General features: G+C 25.1%; 2 protein-coding genes across 3 annotated transcripts; both read right to left on the bottom strand.

The window, feature by feature from the left end:
* Positions 1-2,186: 2,186 nt before the first annotated feature.
* LOC112637165 (4-coumarate--CoA ligase 1-like) lies at positions 2,187-9,561 on the bottom strand. Of its 2 annotated transcripts, XM_025406205.1 has the most exons (11): positions 9,396-9,533; positions 9,136-9,176; positions 7,153-7,353; positions 6,131-6,220; positions 5,853-5,966; positions 4,863-5,070; positions 4,257-4,732; positions 3,575-3,752; positions 3,231-3,452; positions 2,769-2,998; positions 2,187-2,356 (listed from the first exon to the last, which is right to left on the bottom strand). In XM_025406205.1, exons 4-11 carry the CDS (start codon positions 6,143-6,145, stop codon positions 2,195-2,197), a joined length of 1,605 nt encoding a protein of 534 aa, XP_025261990.1. In that variant the 5' UTR covers positions 6,146-6,220; positions 7,153-7,353; positions 9,136-9,176; positions 9,396-9,533; the 3' UTR covers positions 2,187-2,194. The 2 variants fall into 2 exon arrangements, with proteins under 2 accessions (XP_025261990.1, XP_025261988.1); XM_025406203.1 differs by lacking the exon at positions 9,136-9,176 and having other exon boundaries at positions 9,396-9,561.
* Positions 9,562-11,784: 2,223 nt separating this feature from the next.
* On the bottom strand, positions 11,785-17,359 carry LOC105259368 (4-coumarate--CoA ligase 1-like). Its single transcript, XM_025406202.1, has 8 exons — positions 17,196-17,359; positions 16,775-16,894; positions 15,096-15,303; positions 14,393-14,868; positions 13,573-13,750; positions 13,228-13,449; positions 12,713-12,942; positions 11,785-11,946 (listed from the first exon to the last, which is right to left on the bottom strand). The coding sequence occupies exons 1-8, from the start codon at positions 17,214-17,216 to the stop codon at positions 11,785-11,787; spliced, it is 1,617 nt and encodes a 538-aa protein (XP_025261987.1). The 5' UTR covers positions 17,217-17,359.
* Positions 17,360-20,325: the final 2,966 nt, after the last annotated feature.

Here is a 20,325-nt window from a genome sequence, read left to right as displayed (position 1 = left end):
CGCATTATTTATAGTATGCGTAACGTATACTATAGATAAATGCGCGCATATGCGTGAAACGGAATGCAGCCCAAGAGAGAGAAGTAGCATATAAATGATATTGAAATAATATATAAATGTACATATATAACATATTTTTTTTGTAAAACGCAGGAAGTTAAAAATTAATTAGAAAGAAATTGCTCCGCATCCTAACATTCTATTTTGTCAAAGAATAAGCGTATTTGCCTAAACTACATATTCCACATAACAATTCGGATAGCGTAATAATTTTTTCAACATTTTATGATTTTAATTAAATTTTTTGGTCATAAATTATTTTTAATAAAAGATTTATTACATATTATTTAATTATTCATTATTATATATTTTTTAATAATTATGTAATTTTTTGAATATGATATTAGCATACTTCAATATAACATATTTAATAATTGCTTGATTATATTTCATTAATTTTTTGTGATTTCCTTAAAAATATTACGTGACTGATATAAATATGGAACTTTTTTATTTCAGTTAGATAAAATTTATACATATATGTGCTAAAGAGATAGATTATTGATTTCATATTTTCTTTTTTGCTTATAAAACTTATTGGTAATGTCTATCATAAACTTAATAAAGCGGATAAGAAAAAATGGAAACTAATTTTTCAAAGAAATCGAAATGCAACTCGATCAAATGCTATCAATTTTTTATTTAATACACTGTGCTTAAATGCAATATGAAAGAATACACATTCAGTTATTAAAAAAATCTAATAGATCTGCGGAATTCCTTTCTTAATTTTTTGTCTTTTTATCTATTATATCTCTACTCCTTCTTTTCATTTTTGCTATCTTATCTTATTTTTTTATTACTTATTTATGCAATATTACAAACGAATTAATAAAGATTCGCAAAATATACGATGAATTATCAAAACAGATAAATAAAATTTGTAGTTTGAGTTTATATATAACGGATTCATTTTATTTAATTTCAAACGCCTCGGCAATGAAGTCTACATAATTCAAATTTTAATTTTAATTTAACACATGCGAGTAGTAAGTTTTACATTTCTGTTCTTATAATATACATGTATTTTTATCTACTTATATGTTTTAATTTTATGTTACTTATTTTACTTTCACTTTCGCTTATGCATTTATTTTTGATCGAATATGAATTTAATATATACTAATTGTAGATATAGAGAGAATTTCAGTTTAATGAAACAAAGATTTATACATATTATTTCAACAAAATTTATTATAATTAAATTAGGATTTATATTGTATAGTTTCTTGAACATATATAGATTATTAATTAATTAACTAATATATAGAATAATATTAATTAATATATAGATTATTAATTAATTAACTAATTATATTTCCCAATACATAAATAATTTATAATTTTATAATTTTATAATTTAATTTAAGTAACAAATATTTTTATAAACAAAAATTTATTTGTATTGATGTTTATCACAACTAAAGTAGAATTTACCAGAACAAGCGCAAGCTGACTTCTCGCGGATCGTAAATCAATTGAATACGTTACCATAATATAGGATAATTTTTTTACGAATCTCAAGATTATTATTTGAGAATGTGTCTTACAAATGTAAAATGAGACAACTATTTATTTTAGATTCCACTTATTCTTGATTGCCATTTATCCGTTTTCCTTTTTAATAATTATTCTCTAATACAACATGTTACTACTATTATCAAACATGATTTGTTAACTCTAATCGACTTAATGCAATAATAAATTTTACATTAATAAAAAAACATACGATAAAATATTGTTACGTGGAATTAAAAACATTTCCCATAATAGTTCTAAATCATTTTTTTTATGAGCTGTAATTTCTTATTACATTCATATCGTGTTTGAATTATTATTTTATATTTTTCTCACAAATATTTTTTTTCTTCTTAAATATTTATGATTATTTTTTAATATAAAAATTTTGAAATATATTTATAAATTCTGTATTTCTCTTTTGCGAAAAACACAAAACATTGTAATTATATAATTGTAATAAAAATTAATGTCTTATAATTACTAATACAAATTAGTAATTTAATGTAATAATTATATTAATGAATATAACAATTTTTAATTAAAAATATAATAATAATTAAATAATAGAATTTAAAAATATAATAATAATTAAATATAAATGTTATTCATTATTTTATTCAAGTGCTAGTTTTTTTGCAATTGCTCTCAATTCTTTTCTGGCGACTTTTCCGGAACCTGTATAGGGAAAAGTATCCAAAAATATCACTCCAGCACGAAGCTTATATTGATCTATCATATTATTTGCCACTAAATCAATCAATTCTTGCTCCGTCACCTACGAATATAATCAAAATTATATATTCTACTCAACATATATTTAAAAAATCGTCATACATCAAAGATGGAATCTATATATGCAAATGCAAGCCGAGATGAATCAATTCTCGTTGTTAATTAAGTACGAATAAAAATCAAGTACGCGCAAAAAATCTTTAAAATTGACTTTTTTCAAACACATGATACTTTGTAAGCAAATTTACACACATGTCTATTTCTAAATTATTTGAAGAAATCAAAAGAATCAAAAATAAAAATTTTGGAAATAAGTTTATTAAAAATTATATATATGTGTACGTAAATTTTTAAAAATTATTCGAATTTCCAAAATTATTCAACTTGCAATTATTAAATTACTATTTTATATAATTTCGTTCTGCAATTTTATTATAATTGTAATAAGATTATACCTCGGCTCCGGGCAATTTCATGACATAAGCAATAGGGTGTTCATCATCCATTGCATGAGGTACCCCGATTACTGCAGCTTCTAGCACTGCTGGATGTGACATTAAAACAGCTTCAATTTCTCCAGGTGAGATTTGATATCCTCTATATTTTATAAGCTCTTTCATTCTATCAATAATAAAGAGTTCTCCGTCTTCATCGAAATAACCGATGTCACCCGAATGCAGCCATCCTAAAAAAATTGAAGCTTACTTTTAAGACATATATGTGTTACTTTACATATTACTTTTAAGATATTATTATATTTAATAAAATTTATAAACGTTACCTAATTTATTGACATAAATGAAAATATATATTTGCACGTAAATAATTAGTTTAATTGAATTTAATTATATATTATATATGTATATTATTTTAATATTATCAACATGCGTTTGCATAAAAGAAAAAAAGATTTTTACCTTCTTCATCAATAGTGTTTTTTGTCGCTTCAGGATTCCTGTAGTAACCATTCGTTAAAGTCTCCGTTTTTATCCACAATTCTCCTGAATTATTCGGACCGAGGATTTTTCCGTTTTCTGGATTTACGACCTTTATTTGTATATTTTCGGTTACTGTCCCGCAAGACCCGTTCTTATGATTCGAAAGCTGCAAAGTTCCAATTCCACAGATTTCTGTCATTGCTAGAAATACAAAATAAATAATCAAATTTGTATGATATATTTTATTTATTACATATATTGTCCTGTTTCTTATATATTGGTATTGTATTTATAATATTTTATTACATTAAGATGATACTTACCGTAACCTTGTAATATTTGAACATGCGGTAAAATACATTTTATTTCTTCCTGTATTTTTGACTTCAATGTTGCACCACTACACAGTATAACTTCTAAAGATGATAAGGAATACTTCTTTATGTAACCCGTTTTAAGAAACCGACCAATCGAGCTCGTGCTCAAGAAAATCAATGTTATCTGCATAGTAAAATAAAAAAAAATTTATATTGCAATATGCTGGTCACGTGAAAATGTAAAAATGTATTACATAACTTATCGAAATATATAAATATGTAAAAAAGATGATATTTCCAATGTTTTAAAAACTCCTGTATAATTTAAATTGTGAAATGAATTAACACACAAATGTGATTTGTTGTGGAAATAGACATTTCATATATTAACACAAATCTCCAGATGATAAATAAGTTTTAACAAGAATTAAAAACTCCTTTTAATTAAAGTTTACGTAATATTAACATAAAAGTATAACATTTTAATCTTAATATGTCTTATTTATTGTTCACATATATGTTTTTAAATCATAAAAAGACAGAGATTTAAAAATATTCATTTTTAAGATTTCAGAGAAAAAAAGAATCTTATAAATGAAATAAATCTTGCCACATAAGGAATTATTATCAATTTAATATTATTATTTACAAGAAATTTCTACTAATGTACTATATACTTAACTTTTACCTTATATTTCTCGATCAGTCGACATGTCATTTCTTCATCGAATTCCGGATATAAAATAACTTTGGCACCCTGTGCGATCGCTGTTAGATTCATTATTATTCCGCTTAACCAATAAAGCGATGAGAACCAAAGTGATACTGCATTAGTCATATAAATATTTTTATCCTCACAAATGTGTAATAGAGAGTAATTAGACATTTCGACTGCCTTCGGCATCCCCGTGGTGCCTGATGAGTGCATAATACATGTCGTTTGCTTGTTGTCTTTTGGCTCGATATATCGAAAATTCGCCACTTCTGAATCCATATACATATTCAAAATATCAGAAAATGAAATTGCGTTGGGATGATTGCCAAAAACCACAACAGTACGGTTGTAGTCGATTTCATTTATCGTACTCAAGATAACGTTTACGGATTTCTCGCTGCAGAATATTATTTTCGGAGTAGTTAGGCGCATGACATGGAGCGAGATTTCTAATAACAAATATATAAATAAAATTTAATAATTTACTTTCATAGAAATTATATAATCTTTGCTTATTAATCGAATCTAATGTAACAATTTTTAAAAAGTTTTATAAATTGTCATTGTTAGAAAACTCACTCAAATTCATATTTTCATCCCATGGATTAAAGATCGCATTAACATAAATTGCCGCTAAGCAGGGCACGATAGAATTCAGATGATTATTTGTGCACACGCTGACGACATCACCAGATTTGATTCCTTGTTTTTGAAGCCACAATGCACATTTCACGATTTTGTCTTGTAGCTCTGCATACGTAACTGCTTTCTCAGTACATGCATCCAACTATGATATTATTGCGATTAAAAGGAGTGTCTCAAAATTATCATATGTGTGTTTTATTGTATATTATTTAGTCGTAATTAAAATGGCATTGAATAAATTTGAAGTATCTTGTGCAGTTTTTCGAAAATATTTATTTGATTTGAAATTAATATACAAATTTTATTTATTCAATAATATTAAAACTAAGCGGTGTTTAATCAATATTATTTAGCTATTTTGCCTGTTTGTATAACGAAAGCTATAAAATTAAATGCGGATACAATTTGTCTCTTCTATTGTATATTCTATCGATATTAAAATAAAATTAAATATAAAAGAATGAAAATCTTATAAAAATAAACTTTGCAATGAAATTTTAAGCAAACAAAATTTATTTTATGTTTCTTTCAGAATTAATTTTTTTTTTTAAATGATAAAAAGAAATATGTGATATTTTATAAACATAATAATAGAAGCGTGATTAATAGTAAATAGATCTTATTATTCTCGTCGTTATTTATATCTCTCAACAAGTATTATACAATCTTGAAAAATATTTTTTTTTTAAATGATAAAAAGAAATATGTGATATTTTATAAACATAATAATAGAAGCGTGATTAATAGTAAATAGATCTTATTATTCTCGTCGTTATTTATATCTCTCAACAAGTATTATACAATCTTGAAAAATATTTTTTTGTTTTAAAATTGTTTCCCTAACTTCCTTAAATACTACATTCTTAAAAAAATCTTTTTTACTTAATAATTCTATATTGATATCATGTCTAAAAGTTAACTTACGTGTGCAATTTTATCTGCATTGCTCTTAAGTTTAGACCATATTATTTCTCCAAGGTTCTTATAATTAGTATAAGATATTCTTCCTTTATAAACATTATTTTCCACAGTAAAATTCTAAAAATAATAGATGTCTATTTTTTTAATTAATTACAAAATTTTTACAAACTTTTATAGTAAATTTGCATTTCACATTCTTAATGCTCTGTGCATTTCTTACTTCATATTGACAGTAGTTTTTTATTTAAATATTATTAAAAGATCATATTCGTTTTGCATACCTTTGAGGCATCCATTTTGCCGGAAATATTTGTATTTTAAATTCTAGGTATGAAGCGTTGAATACAATTAAAAAACGATGTTGTAATTCACTGTGTCAGAAATAATTTTTATTTTAATCGTCTCAATTAATTCAACGAAAATCGATTAGTAATGAAATGAGCATAAGATAAATTTTAAATTTTTCATTAAAATGAAGAATGTCTTTTTTTAAATAAATATTGTATTGTTTAATATCAAAGCAAGAATAATTGTGATAATTGTGTAATTGATATACTATAGATAGATAATAGGTATAACTTTAAGCAATTTAATTACTTTGAAATTATTACGTAGAAGGAACAGTACTGAGATACTTTCAGATATTTTATGCTATGATAATAATTTTGTCAATAAAATTATAAGACTAAAAAATTAAAATGTATAATTTTTATAATAGTTGTCCATAATCATATAAATTGCATATTTACTAAATGTAAATTTATGATCTTTAACATTCAAAAATATGTTATGTTACTATATTATATTATTTGAATTGCACAAAGGCTCCTAAGCATATGTCCAAGTTAAAGTTAACTAGCCGGATTTGTCAAATCTGAGTTACATATTTCATTTGTCTGTTCTTAATGATTCTTTAAATATTTCACATACGCGATTTTTTATTGATTCTTTTGTAATATTCCGTAAATAAATAATAAAAAATATAGTAATTAAATTTATAGATTTTATAACGTCAAGATATAAAATTTTTTGAGTAAAAACAGGCCGAGAAATCTTTCTCAGACGTAATGAGATATTTCAAGCCATCTGTCTTTTCCTTTAACTTAAAAAAAAAAAGGAAAACATATTTACCATAAAAACCTATTTGAAGTTTCTGGTAATACTATTTTCATTTTTGAAATTCGCGGAAATACCGGAAATCGCGTACAATTTTGAATGTTAACATGAGGCAACATGGGTATCGTTGGATAGAACTTTTAAAAAGAAATAATTTTTGCTTGAAAAAAAATTTGATATCACTTACCATAATCCAGAAATAATCGAAAAATGCTTGTAATTGTTATGACGTTCGAACTACACAACCTCTTCTCTCAAAATATCGAGTAAGACTCATGGTTTACGAGCCAAATATATTAAACATGAGTCAGATTCATACGAATTACAGGCCAAACATAGTCACGGATAATTTGTCCCACTGTATACTTACTCCTTATGGCATACGTATCTATCGCATAGAGTAACTGATATTTTTTTAAGTTACAGATGATTTGATACGTTTTTGATGAGAACTATGTATTTTTTAAATGAAGAAATACATTTGAAATGTTAATGATTTCGGGGGAGTGCTATCAAAATTATTTGACTACCGAGCGCCTTGAAAAATTCAAACAATTGCAAGTATTTTCTTTTAACTTATTTCTCTATAACAATAAGTGATATTAAATCCAAAGTCACGTGAAAGAAAGAAGTGGCGTAAATATATTCATAGACAAACATCCACACATAATTTGCATACTATGAGCAGGAATAATCCACGATTCTAACAGCAATTTTCTTATGAAATAATTTAACATTTACATGATTGTTGTAAATAGAAAACATGAGAAAACATGAGAAAAATATGAGAAAAAAAAGAGAAACGTATTTAATAAGAAATCTCTAAGGACTTATATCTTTGATGCTAAAGTTTTGCTTATATATCTTCTTTTATTACTAATGTTAAAATCTCATTGATATTTCAATTACAGTCTGGATACTGAAATAATAGATTTTTAAAAGCATAATATGCACAACAATTTTTATATTTTAACATTTTTAATTATAAAACAAGTATAAAAATTGAAACTAAAATAGCTTGTTGCAAAAGAATTTTATACTGTAATATCAATAAAAAATAATATATTGTTTAATGTTTCATAATAAATAGGAGCGCCAAGTTTCCTTAGTATTATAAGATTTTTTCTTATCCTAGTATTAAGCTTTTTTCTTATTTTTTAATAGCTACTTTTTACTTTTTCTCAAATAGATGCCTTGGATTTTACATCTTGTAATATCTTTGTTCATAAAGCACCTAGAGCAAAGGCATTCTTGTTATATAATAGAAATCAAAGAGTTGATTAAGTCTATTATTAGCACGATTGATTCAAGCATTTATTGCGATGTTATAAATGCACACATGCATACATGTGTGCATTTATAACATCGCAATAAATGCTTGAATCAATCGTGCTAATAATAGACTTAATCAACTCTTTGATTTCTATTATATAACAAGAATGCCTTTGCTCTAGGTGCTTTATGAACAAAGATATTACAAGATGTAAAATCCAAGGCATCTATTTGAGAAAAAGTAAAAAGTAGCTATTAAAAAATAAGAAAAAAGCTTAATACTAGGATAAGAAAAAATCTTATAATACTAAGGAAACTTGGCGCTCCTATTTATTATGAAACATTAAACAATATATTATTTTTTATTGATATTACAGTATAAAATTCTTTTGCAACAAGCTATTTTAGTTTCAATTTTTATACTTGTTTTATAATTAAAAATGTTAAAATATAAAAATTGTTGTGCATATTATGCTTTTAAAAATCTATTATTTCAGTATCCAGACTGTAATTGAAATATCAATGAGATTTTAACATTAGTAATAAAAGAAGATATATAAGCAAAACTTTAGCATCAAAGATATAAGTCCTTAGAGATTTCTTATTAAATACGTTTCTCTTTTTTTTCTCATATTTTTCTCATGTTTTCTCATGTTTTCTATTTACAACAATCATGTAAATGTTAAATTATTTCATAAGAAAATTGCTGTTAGAATCGTGGATTATTCCTGCTCATAGTATGCAAATTATGTAGATCATTATGTGCAACAGACTATATAAACGTTTGTATAAATTTGCAAGGACAACACTCTTGAAATAACGAAATAAATAATTATGTTACAAGTTTTATAGACAAAAAGATCGGATATCATATACAAAATTAAAAATTTTTACTTACTAAAGCTGTACGAATATGGTAAATATAGATATTTTACTGTCCTACAAGTTAAAATATAATATAGATAAAAAATATAGAATAAATAAAAATATTTTTGACATATAATATAAATATTTTTTGTGCATATATGTATGTGTCAATAATTATTAAAATGGAATTAAATATTTATTATCTTCGATAAATTGGATTACACAGAATGCAATGATATATTAGTGAATAAGTTTATATTAGTAAAAAGTTACAAAATAGAAAAAACGTACCAGTCTCTGCAAAACAAAGTTATGAATAATTTTTTAGGAATCTTGAGGCATCTTAAGAAGACCGAACATTATTTGTTCCTATTTACATATTGACAACAATGCTGACTTGCTTTTTTTTATAATATATTTTATAAGTATATAAAATATACTTTCAAAAAAAATTTTTGTAACGAATCAGTACACTTAATACGTTAAAAATTATGCTCATTAGTTGTACACTGTTATATACACTGAAGTGAATATTGGTTATGTCCTACTATCTGCGTCTGGAAGATTATTTATTGCGTAGAATAGAAATACATCATTCCCTCTACTTTTGTTGTTGCGTAAGATCGTGAAGAAAATTATTAAAAAGATTTGAATAAATATGTCAGAGAGACAAAAAAACGTAAAATGCCAGGGAGACAAAAAAACGTAAACCACGTATGTAAATGTATGTATATGCAATATGTAAATATATGTAAATATATAGGATATTTATTTTTCTTATCTTATTATAGGTATTTTTTCTGTAAAACTCAAGAAGTTCTTCTCTTTCTTCTCATTTTTGCTATTTTATTTTTTATTTATTTATTATTTTTTTATTATTTTTGCTATCTTATTTTTTACTTGTACAAAATCACAAAAAAATTAATAAAGGTTCGAAATATACCACGGATCGGAGGTTCATCATTACAAGAGGAACCATCATTACGAGAGGTCAAAATAGACAAATTAAATTTTTGGCTCGATTACTTCATATTATTTAATTTTAAATGCTCCGGCAATGAAGTCTAAGCGATTCTGAATTCTACAAAATTTTAATTTTAATTTAACACATATACGGTAAATTTTACATTTCTGATTGTTCATATAATATATACATATATTTTTATTCACTTGCATGTTTTAATTTTATTTTACTTATCTTATTTTATTATTTATTATAACAACAATCAGAACTAAAAAATTTAAGTATTTCCGCATTGTTCTAATTGATAACCTCTGAACTTAAGCAATATTCGCGATAAATAATTACTAACACACAAAAACATACACATCACATAATATATACTGAATGTATTAAATATTTGTCTCCATTTTCGTCGCCTATAGATATCATGACTAATATTCAAACAATATCGCATTAAAATTGATATAAATAAGCCATATCGATTATCATCAGCTCAAAAACTGATATAATAAATTACTTGTTTTGTACACAATTATGTTATAATAATAAAAGTTATATTATTTACAATTAATTTCTCTCTCTCTCTCTCTCTCTCTCTCTCTCTCTCTCTCTCTCTCTCTCTCTCTCTCTCTCTATAAACAACACATATGGTCTAAACACAAAATTGATATATTACTTAAAAAGACAATCAAATAAGAAATATCTTATCTATTAATCAATTATTTGCTATAAAGAAGTTGTTTTCCAAACGTGATTATCAAACGCAACTTTCCATCATATACATATGTTGCTTTACGTAAGACGCAAACTCATTCTTAAACTTACATAACTATTTTTACACGTTTGTTGAACGTAAAATGCGCAAACACTTTTTTGCAACACTTGTATTTTACGATTTATTAAGAATATTATTCAATATTAAAAGGTACGGTTATTTTGTGACATATGTATCTCTATTAGCAAAACTAATTGAACTAAGATTGCATATATTTTTTAGTAAATATCTGTTACAAGAACTTTTTGGTTATTTGATTTTTTGCTTATTTTTTCCATAAAGTACACGGTAAAAAACATTTTGTATTTCTGTTAAAATTTTCTCGTGTAAAAACTTTTTAAAATTTTTAACATACTCTTATGTTAATGTAACATATTATCATTGCGTTATTTTGACATTTCTGCATTCAGTTAATATGCACCATTTTTAAGAGTTAAAACAACACAATTAATATGTAAATGCACGGATTTTTGATGAAATATGTTATATGTTAAAATGAACAGATAAGTTGAGTTATTTTTCTTTCTATAACAGTTTCCATATATTAAATCAACTTATCTCTTCTATTATTTATCATAAAAATGTAAGAATAACATTTTCTTTTAATTAAATTTAACATTATAAATATGTTAATTTAACATAAACTTTATTTCCAGATAAAGTTTAAGTGTTACATTTTTGTGTTAATTTTTAAACATACTACTTGTGTTATTTATTTACTTAATTGCCTTTTGTTAAATTAACATTTGAATTAAAGTGAATAAATTGGGACATGTGAAATATGTTAAATTTAACATAAAATTTTTTACTGTGTATGAATTTTGTGTAATTATCGAGAAAAAATACAATTATATAAATTATTATATATAATTATAAATATATATAAAATATATATATATATATAAATATATATATATATATATATATATATATATATAATGTTATTCAACAGCTAGTTTTTTAGCCATTGCTTTCAATTCTTTCCTCGCGATTTTTCCTGAACCTGTATAGGGAAAAGCGTCCAAAAATACAACACCAGCACGAAGTCTATATTGATCCATCATATTATTTGCCACCAAATCTATTAATTCTTGCTCCGTCACCTATACATGTATATAATCAATTTAATTACTTCATTTTTTAAATGTTTTATATATATTTTATATTTTGAAAAATTAATTTATAAAGAAAATTAATTATAAAAAGAACTATATTTTTTCCTGACACACATACATGTATATAATCAATATTTAAGTTAATCCCCATATATATATTAAACTTTCCAAAATTTTGCATATGCGTATTGCATAAGAGAAAGCACAAAAATAATATCACAATGACCCAAATATCAAAATTAAATTTTATATAAATATATTTTGTATAAATTAAGTAAAAAATATATAATAAATTGAACAAATAAACTAACAGAAGAAAAATATGTCTACAGACTAAATAAATCAAGGCATGTAAATTTAAAATTACCTATTTCCGAGTCAGCGCAATTCCGTCTATTATAATTTAAAGTTCTAATAAAAGTTCTAATAAAGTTATAAAAACAATAGTGTTTGTTTATTTTTTTAATAAAACATTTAATAAAACATAGATTTATATAAACCTTTCTTACCTACTTGATCGCAACATTAACATTTTATATAAATTTAATCTTAACATTTATAGAGATTATACACTCTGTGTACAAACAAGGAAACAATCACATGTCTATCTATTGTTTAAAGAGACAAAATTTCGAAAGTAAATTTATTAATAATTTTATCACATGATAATATTTAAAAAGAATTTCTCGAATAATTTCCAAACTTTTTAACTCATAATTGATAAAATATTATTACATAATATCCTGTGATTTACCTTGGATCCGGGCATTTTAGTGACATAAGCAATAGGGTGTTCATCGTCTATTGCATGCGGCACTGCTAGTACTGCAACTTCCAATACTTCTGGATGTGACATTAAAACAGCTTCAATTTCTCCAGGTGAAATTTGATATCCTCTATATTTTATAAGCTCTTTTATCCTATCAATAATAAAGAGTTCTCCGTCTTCATCGAAATAACCGATGTCACCCGAATGCAACCATCCTAAAAAAATTAAAACTTACTTTTATGATATATTTTATCATATTTAATCAAATTTAAATTACCTAATTTATTTATGTCAATAAATTAGATAATTTAAATTTGATTTAAAGCTTTAATAAAATTATAAATACAATATTGCTCTTGTTTATTTTTAAAAACTTATAAATCTTTAATTAAACCTTTTGGGACATAGGTTTATATAAACTTAACATTAGTTTAATTTAATTTAATTTAATTACATATTATTATCAATATTGCATCTATGCGCATAAAAAGTTTGTTTACCTTCTTCATCAACAGTATTTTTTGTCGCTTCAGGATTCCTGTAGTAACCATTCATTATGGTGGCCGTCTTTATCCATAATTCTCCCGAGTTATTCGGGCCAAGGACATTTCTGTTTTCTGGATCTACGACCTTCATTTGCACATTGTTGACCACTGTTCCACAAGACCCATTTTTATGACGCGAAAGTTGCAATGCCGCGATTCCACTGATTTCCGTCATTCCTATATAATAATAAAATAAATAATCGAATTTCCGCGATAAAACTTGTTTAATTAAATATATTGTCTTGTTTATTATATAATGATATTTTATTTAATATTTTATTACATTAAAATGATACCTACCGTAACCTTGCAACACTTGAACATGCGGTAAAATAGATCTCATTTCTTTTTGTGCTTTTGGCTTGATTATTGCACCACCACAGATAATGACTTTCAAACATGATAATGAATACTTCTTTATATAACCCGTTCTAAGAAACCGATTAATCATACTCGTACTTAAAAAAATTACTGTTACCTAACAAGATAAGAAAAAGATGTTTTCGTGTTTTGGTATACAATATGCTAATCATGCACAAACGTATAAAACATAACATACAATTTACTAATAACTTACAATTTACTTATAATTAACATGCGTAATTAACATGCATTATAATAATACATAAGAAGATAAAATATTTTTGATTTTTTTAGATCTCATATGTATAACTTAAAGTTAATTATTTTATTATCATAAATTTTTTAGCATGTAATAATGTTTTGTCATAATAATAGACAATATTTGTTAAACGCGTCTTCGGATAATAAATAATAAATGAATATTAATGGTAAGTTAATGGTATTTTTCTGGGAGTGATAAGTTTATACAATGTTTAATTTTCTTGTAAAAAAGTACATTCAATTTTATTTCATGGAATTCATAAATATAAGAAGAATTATAGTATATTATATACTATTTATAAAATGACTTCTAGCAAAAATCAAATTATTTTGATATATTTTATTATTTTTTTTATAATCATGAGCGTAATTTTCAAATTAACTACTAACTATTCTTTACAACTTATTCTTTAATGAAAAATCTCTTAAAAATAAAGTTGTAGATAAATCTCGCCTCGAGCAATGTCATTGCAATTGTTTAGTTTATGATGCTTACTTTGTATTTCTCGATTAATTGACACGTCATCTCCTCATCAAATTCCGGATATATAATCACTTTGGCGCCTTGCACGATCGATTTTAAGTTCATCAATATCCCGCTGATCCAATAAAGTGAGGAAAACCAAATTGACACTGCGTTAGACATATCGAAGTTTTTATCCTCGCTGATGTATGAGAGACAGTAATTGGACATTTCGACTCCCTTCGGCATCCCCGTGGTGCCTGACGAATGCATGATGCACGTCGTTTTTTTAATATCATCTACTTCGGCAAATCGAAAATTCGCCACTTCTGCGTTGCTGTACATGTTTAAAATGTCAGAAAACGAGATCGCATTGGGATGATTGCCAAAAACTACAATCATGGCATTGCAATTACTCTCTTTCATCGCGCTCAAGATAACGTTCACGGGTTTTTCGCTACAGAAGATTACTTTCGGAGTAGTCAGTTGCATGACATGCAGCGCAGTTTCTAATGACAAATAGCACATAGTTAATAAAGGCTACATGAAATAAAAATCGTAAAAAAATAAATAATACATATATGTTATAACACGACATAATTAATTAATAAATAAAAAATGAAAATTCTAATTAATTCAAAATAGATAAAATTATATTCGCTATTGTTGAACTTATATTATTTCTGATTATTAATCAAATATAATGTAACAATGTTTTTAACTCAAAGGAACTTACGCAAATCCATATCCTCGTTCCACGGATTGAAGATTGCATTGATGTAAATTACAGCCAAACAGGGTACAATGGAATTTAGATGATTACATGTACACAGACTGACAACATCGCCAGACTTGATTCCTTGTTTTTGCAACCATAACGCACATCTCACGACTTTGTCTTGTAACTCCGCATATGAAACCACGTTTTCTGTGCGTGCATCTAACTACGATATTATTGCTGTTATACAGAGTGTTATATTTTGAATAATTGTCAAATTCTCATTACTATCAGATCAATTTTTTAACTAATATAAATGATACATTAAAGAATGATACATTAAACGTTTGATTTCGATATCTATAGTTTTTCCAAAGTGTTTATATTTATTATGAAATCAATTTGCAAATGAATTAATGATTTATTAGTTAACATTAATTTTTAAATATTATGACATCTATTTGTATAATTTTTTGTTTTAGCATATATAATGTATATAATCTATGTTTTGTTTATTGAGTTTGGTTATTGAGTTTGGAACAAAATTAAATTTAAAAAATTAAAATTTTATGAAATTTAATTTTTATTTAATTTTAAGGTAATGTATTAAGATTTATTCCAATTTTCTCAATATTAATTCTCTTTCTAAGGCGCCTATAATATTATGTGATTGCAGTTACGTAAATGAGATAACAATCTCTAAAGTATTTATTACTTTTTTTAACAAATATACACTTGCTTTGAGAAGTTGAGAACAAGAGATTGACAGTTTATTATAGATATTTAAGACAAGACATAAGAAAAAAGTTGCGTAGTTAGATAATTGTATTGGAATTATTTTAAAATCTTTATTTTTCTTTGATATTTTCATTTATATAATCAGGTATCTTCTTTGATATTTATGTTGTATGCTTTTGCAGTTCTTTTGTTTTCTCCAAGTAATTATTTAGAATGATTATAAAAAAAAAACAAATTGTAAATAATTATTTAGAAACAGAACATAAACTGTAAACTAAACAATATTATAGAGGAAATAAGAAACATTTTGATATAAAAGTGTATATGTTTTTATAAAAACAATTAGTTAAAAATGATTATTTAAAAAGAAAATTATATAAGTTTTTTTAATCTTAATTGCGCTTAGTTGATATAAATTTTTCATTTTACATTCAATTGTATTTTCTATTTAATTGCTTACGAAAATATGTATTAGTAAAAGATTTATATTGTCTTATTCATTTGATGTTTATAATCACGCTAATAAAAGAGAGATCATTAATGATACTTGCTCTATTTCTATATATCATTTATATCTCTCTTATTATATATATATATATATATATATATATATATATATATATTAATATTAAAATCCTTTTTTTATTTAAAGATTTTTTTATTTACTGAATAATAATTGGTTAAAAAGAACTTCCAAAATTTATTTCCAATTTTATTATTAAGTAAAACTGGAAATAAATCTTGGAAGTTTGTTTTACCCAACTATTACTTAAAGTAAGTTGAGTAAAAAAAGACTTTCAAGATTTATTTCCAGTTTTAGGTAATAGTAAAACTAGAAATAAATCTTGAAAATCTTTTACGTCTTTTACATCTTTTACGTTTTTGCCTTAATAGCAAAACTAGAAATAAATTTTGGAATTTTTTTTTACCCAATACTCTATATGTAAAAATTGACTTACATATGCAATTTTATCTCCATGGTTTTTAATTTTATTCCATATTAATTCATTAAGGCTCTTGTAATTAGAGCTATAAGACGACACTTTTCCTTTGTAAACGTTATTTTCGACAGTAAAATTCTGAAAATAATAGTAATAATAGAAATTTATTATTCTAAATAATTAGATTATGCATAAATATTTATTTTTTTTAAAATATACTTGTAAATTCGTATAGAAAATTTGCACTCTATACGTTTAATCTTTAAAGTTTTAATTTAATTTGTATCTAGTGCTACATATTAACAATTGTTTCTTGTTTATATATCATATAAATAAATAAATGATTGTAATTATAATAATATAAGTTATATATATATATATATATATGTGTGTGTGTGTGTGTGTGTGTGTATGTGCGTGTGTGTACGTTTAAATTTACCTTTAAATCAGTTGCAACCATTTTGCTGAAAATATCCAAATATCTCTTGAGTATAAAACACGAGTCAATAGCAGTATTACGATGATATCATTACATTACAAATAATTGCATTTAATAAACTATTCCATGACTTTGGTCGGTTAAATTAAAATATATGTATATCAATGCACATAAAAATTTTTCCTCCAACAAAAAAATATTTCAAAGTGAATATTAACTGAAATGTTAAATGAAGGCGAGATCAATATATTATTTAAACGATATGTTGATTTAACGACGACGTACATTTAGCATTCATTAAACAATTTTTGATATTTCGGTATTAAAGCCGAAAAGAACCAATTTGTGCTGACATATTTATAATATTTTGTCGGAGATTATATGACTTATAAATTAATAAATGTTAATTTCTTATGATAGTTGCATATTCTCTTACATATATTTTTATATAAATATAAGAAAATATTAAGAAAATAACAAAATATATTAAGAAAATAACAAAGAAGAAACATTTTTCCACTAGTTTTTTTTCTATTAGAAAGATTTTTTATTTTTTTTTTATTTTTTTTATAAAAAAGAAAAGGCTAAGGATCGTAGCGTAAGATGTTATTACGTAATTAAATTCAGATATAGATCTGAGACGGATGCTTTATATATTCTTTAATAATTAATAGTAAAAAAAGAAAAACATTATCCGTCGAAAAAGTAATGCAATGCAAAAAATCGACAGACGTACGTTTCAATCCAATGCGAATCTTTTTCAATGTCTTAACAACGAATAATCATGATCAAAACGCGAACGTTACAAAGGCGCGCATAGCACAAAATAATCAAGAGGTCAAACGTTCAAATAAAACGATCGACAGTCAAACGTTCAAATAAAACGATCGACAGTCTAATGTAACGCACAGATAATAAACGGATAATAACGGTCGAAAAAACAAAAAAACGCTTGTACACAATGATAAATAAATAAAATATATATACAGGGTAAAATATATATACAGGTAAAATATATACAGGGTTGGGCAAAAGTCCGGAAACGGTCAAATATCTCGAAAAGGATCAACTATAGCGAAAAATTGTAAATAGCAAAGTTGTAGGGCTTAAAAAAATGTACCTAATGATGACTAAAAATTTTACTTTGAATGGAGGACGAAGATCATATAAAAGTCAAATTGAATTTTTTAAATGGAACTGCCTACTTTTTATTGCATATTCTTGTAGCTTATCTCGAGAGCTTTCCAAAACACTATAATTAAGTACCTTTTTATTAAGTACTTTTTGAGTTATAAGGCTTGAAATAATTTCTTAATTTTACATAAACCATAAAATATCTAGTAAACCATTCATTTTTCGATTATCTTACCTTGATACTTTTATGTACAAAATAATGAGAGGAATCAATTGGTGTAAAGAAAACACATAGTTGTTTCTAAGAAAAAATATGTAATTTGCAATTAACAATTCCATATTTTTTCTTAAAAACAACTGTATATTTTCTTTACACCAATTGATTCCTCTCATTATTTTGTACATAAAAGTATCAAGGTAAGATAATCGAAAAATGAATGGTTTACTAGATATTTTATGGTTTATGTAAAATTAAGAAATTATTTCAAGCCTTATAACTCAAAAAGTACTTAATAAAAAGGTACTTAATTATAGTGTTTTGGAAAGCTCTCGAGATAAGCTACAAGAATATGCAATAAAAAGTAGGCAGTTCCATTTAAAAAATTCAATTTGACTTTTATATGATCTTCGTCCTCCATTCAAAGTAAAATTTTTAGTCATCATTAGGTACATTTTTTTAAGCCCTACAACTTTGCTATTTACAATTTTTCGCTATAGTTGATCCTTTTCGAGATATTTGACCGTTTCCGGACTTTTGCCCAACCCTGTATACATCCCAAAACTCATAATCAATCTTTCAAAGACAGATTCCTGGACACCCTACATATATATATATATATATATATATATATATATATATATATTCAATTAATTCGTTAAATATTTATATATATCGAACGAAAAGATGAATCGGAATGCAATCGTTCGGTTAATTAATTAAATATTTATATATATCGAATAAAAAAGCGAGTCGGAATGCAATCAGTCGAATAGTGAATTAAATATGTAAATAATTTAATGTCGCTAGTCGAGTAATCAAAGGATCAATAGAAAAACTGTAGTCGACCAAACTAGCCAAAAAATTTTAGTTTTAGTATTAATACGACGTTTCGACCATGTGGTTGTGGTCCTTATCAAGTATACACTAAAAAAGATTTATAAATACATAAATTAACGGTTTGATTACATAGCAACGCATAGGGAATTAAAGTGTGAAAGATTTTTACCGATGTAATAATAATCAGAAGGCACCATAACTGGTGAACATGTAAAACACGTAATCACATAATACAAAAAACGTTATTTAATTAAATTCAAATTTGAGAAAAGCTGATGTGTCCATGTGAGACTTCGTCATATAATAAACTAAACATAACAGGAAGAACAACGGTACTAAGTGACCTTAATAATTTTGTCGTAAATATTATTCAAGTTATCTGTGTCAGTCTGTAAGTTGATTAGATTTTTCTCTTGATTAGATCTCTTGATAAAGAACATTTCAGCTATCTCTTTTTTGCGAACGTACTTTTCATTGTGCAAGATATTCGGTTTCGACCAATCGAAATCGTGTCCGGATTCTAATCTATGTTTGCTGATAGCGGAGTGATTAGATTAATCATGTAATTTTATATTGTTACAATGTTCTTTCACTCGGGTCCATTGATTTGATTTTGGATTCAACTTGCTTCTCCTGATCTTCGGCACACCCATGGGCTCTCCACTGTCACCTATCTTGGCAGATATGGTGATGGACGATTTGGAGACTCAATGTCTTAACTCACTGAATTTTACAGTCCCCATGTATTACAGATATGTAGACGACGTTTTTACAATTGTACCACGTACAAAAATTGATGATATTTTATCCATTTTCAATAACTACCACGAACGTTTACGATTCACGTACGAGAAAGAAATTGATTCTTCGATTAGTTTTCTTAATGTTAAAATCATTCGTCTGGGAACCAAACTTATCACCAATTGGTTTAGGAAACCC

Source organism: Camponotus floridanus, unplaced genomic scaffold (genome assembly GCF_003227725.1).
Source record: "Camponotus floridanus strain SB8 unplaced genomic scaffold, Cflo_v7.5 scaffold136, whole genome shotgun sequence".
NCBI lineage: Eukaryota > Metazoa > Arthropoda > Insecta > Hymenoptera > Formicidae > Camponotus > Camponotus floridanus.
Note: the sequence above shows the minus strand (reverse complement) of the source record. Positions and strands in the feature narration are given on the sequence as shown.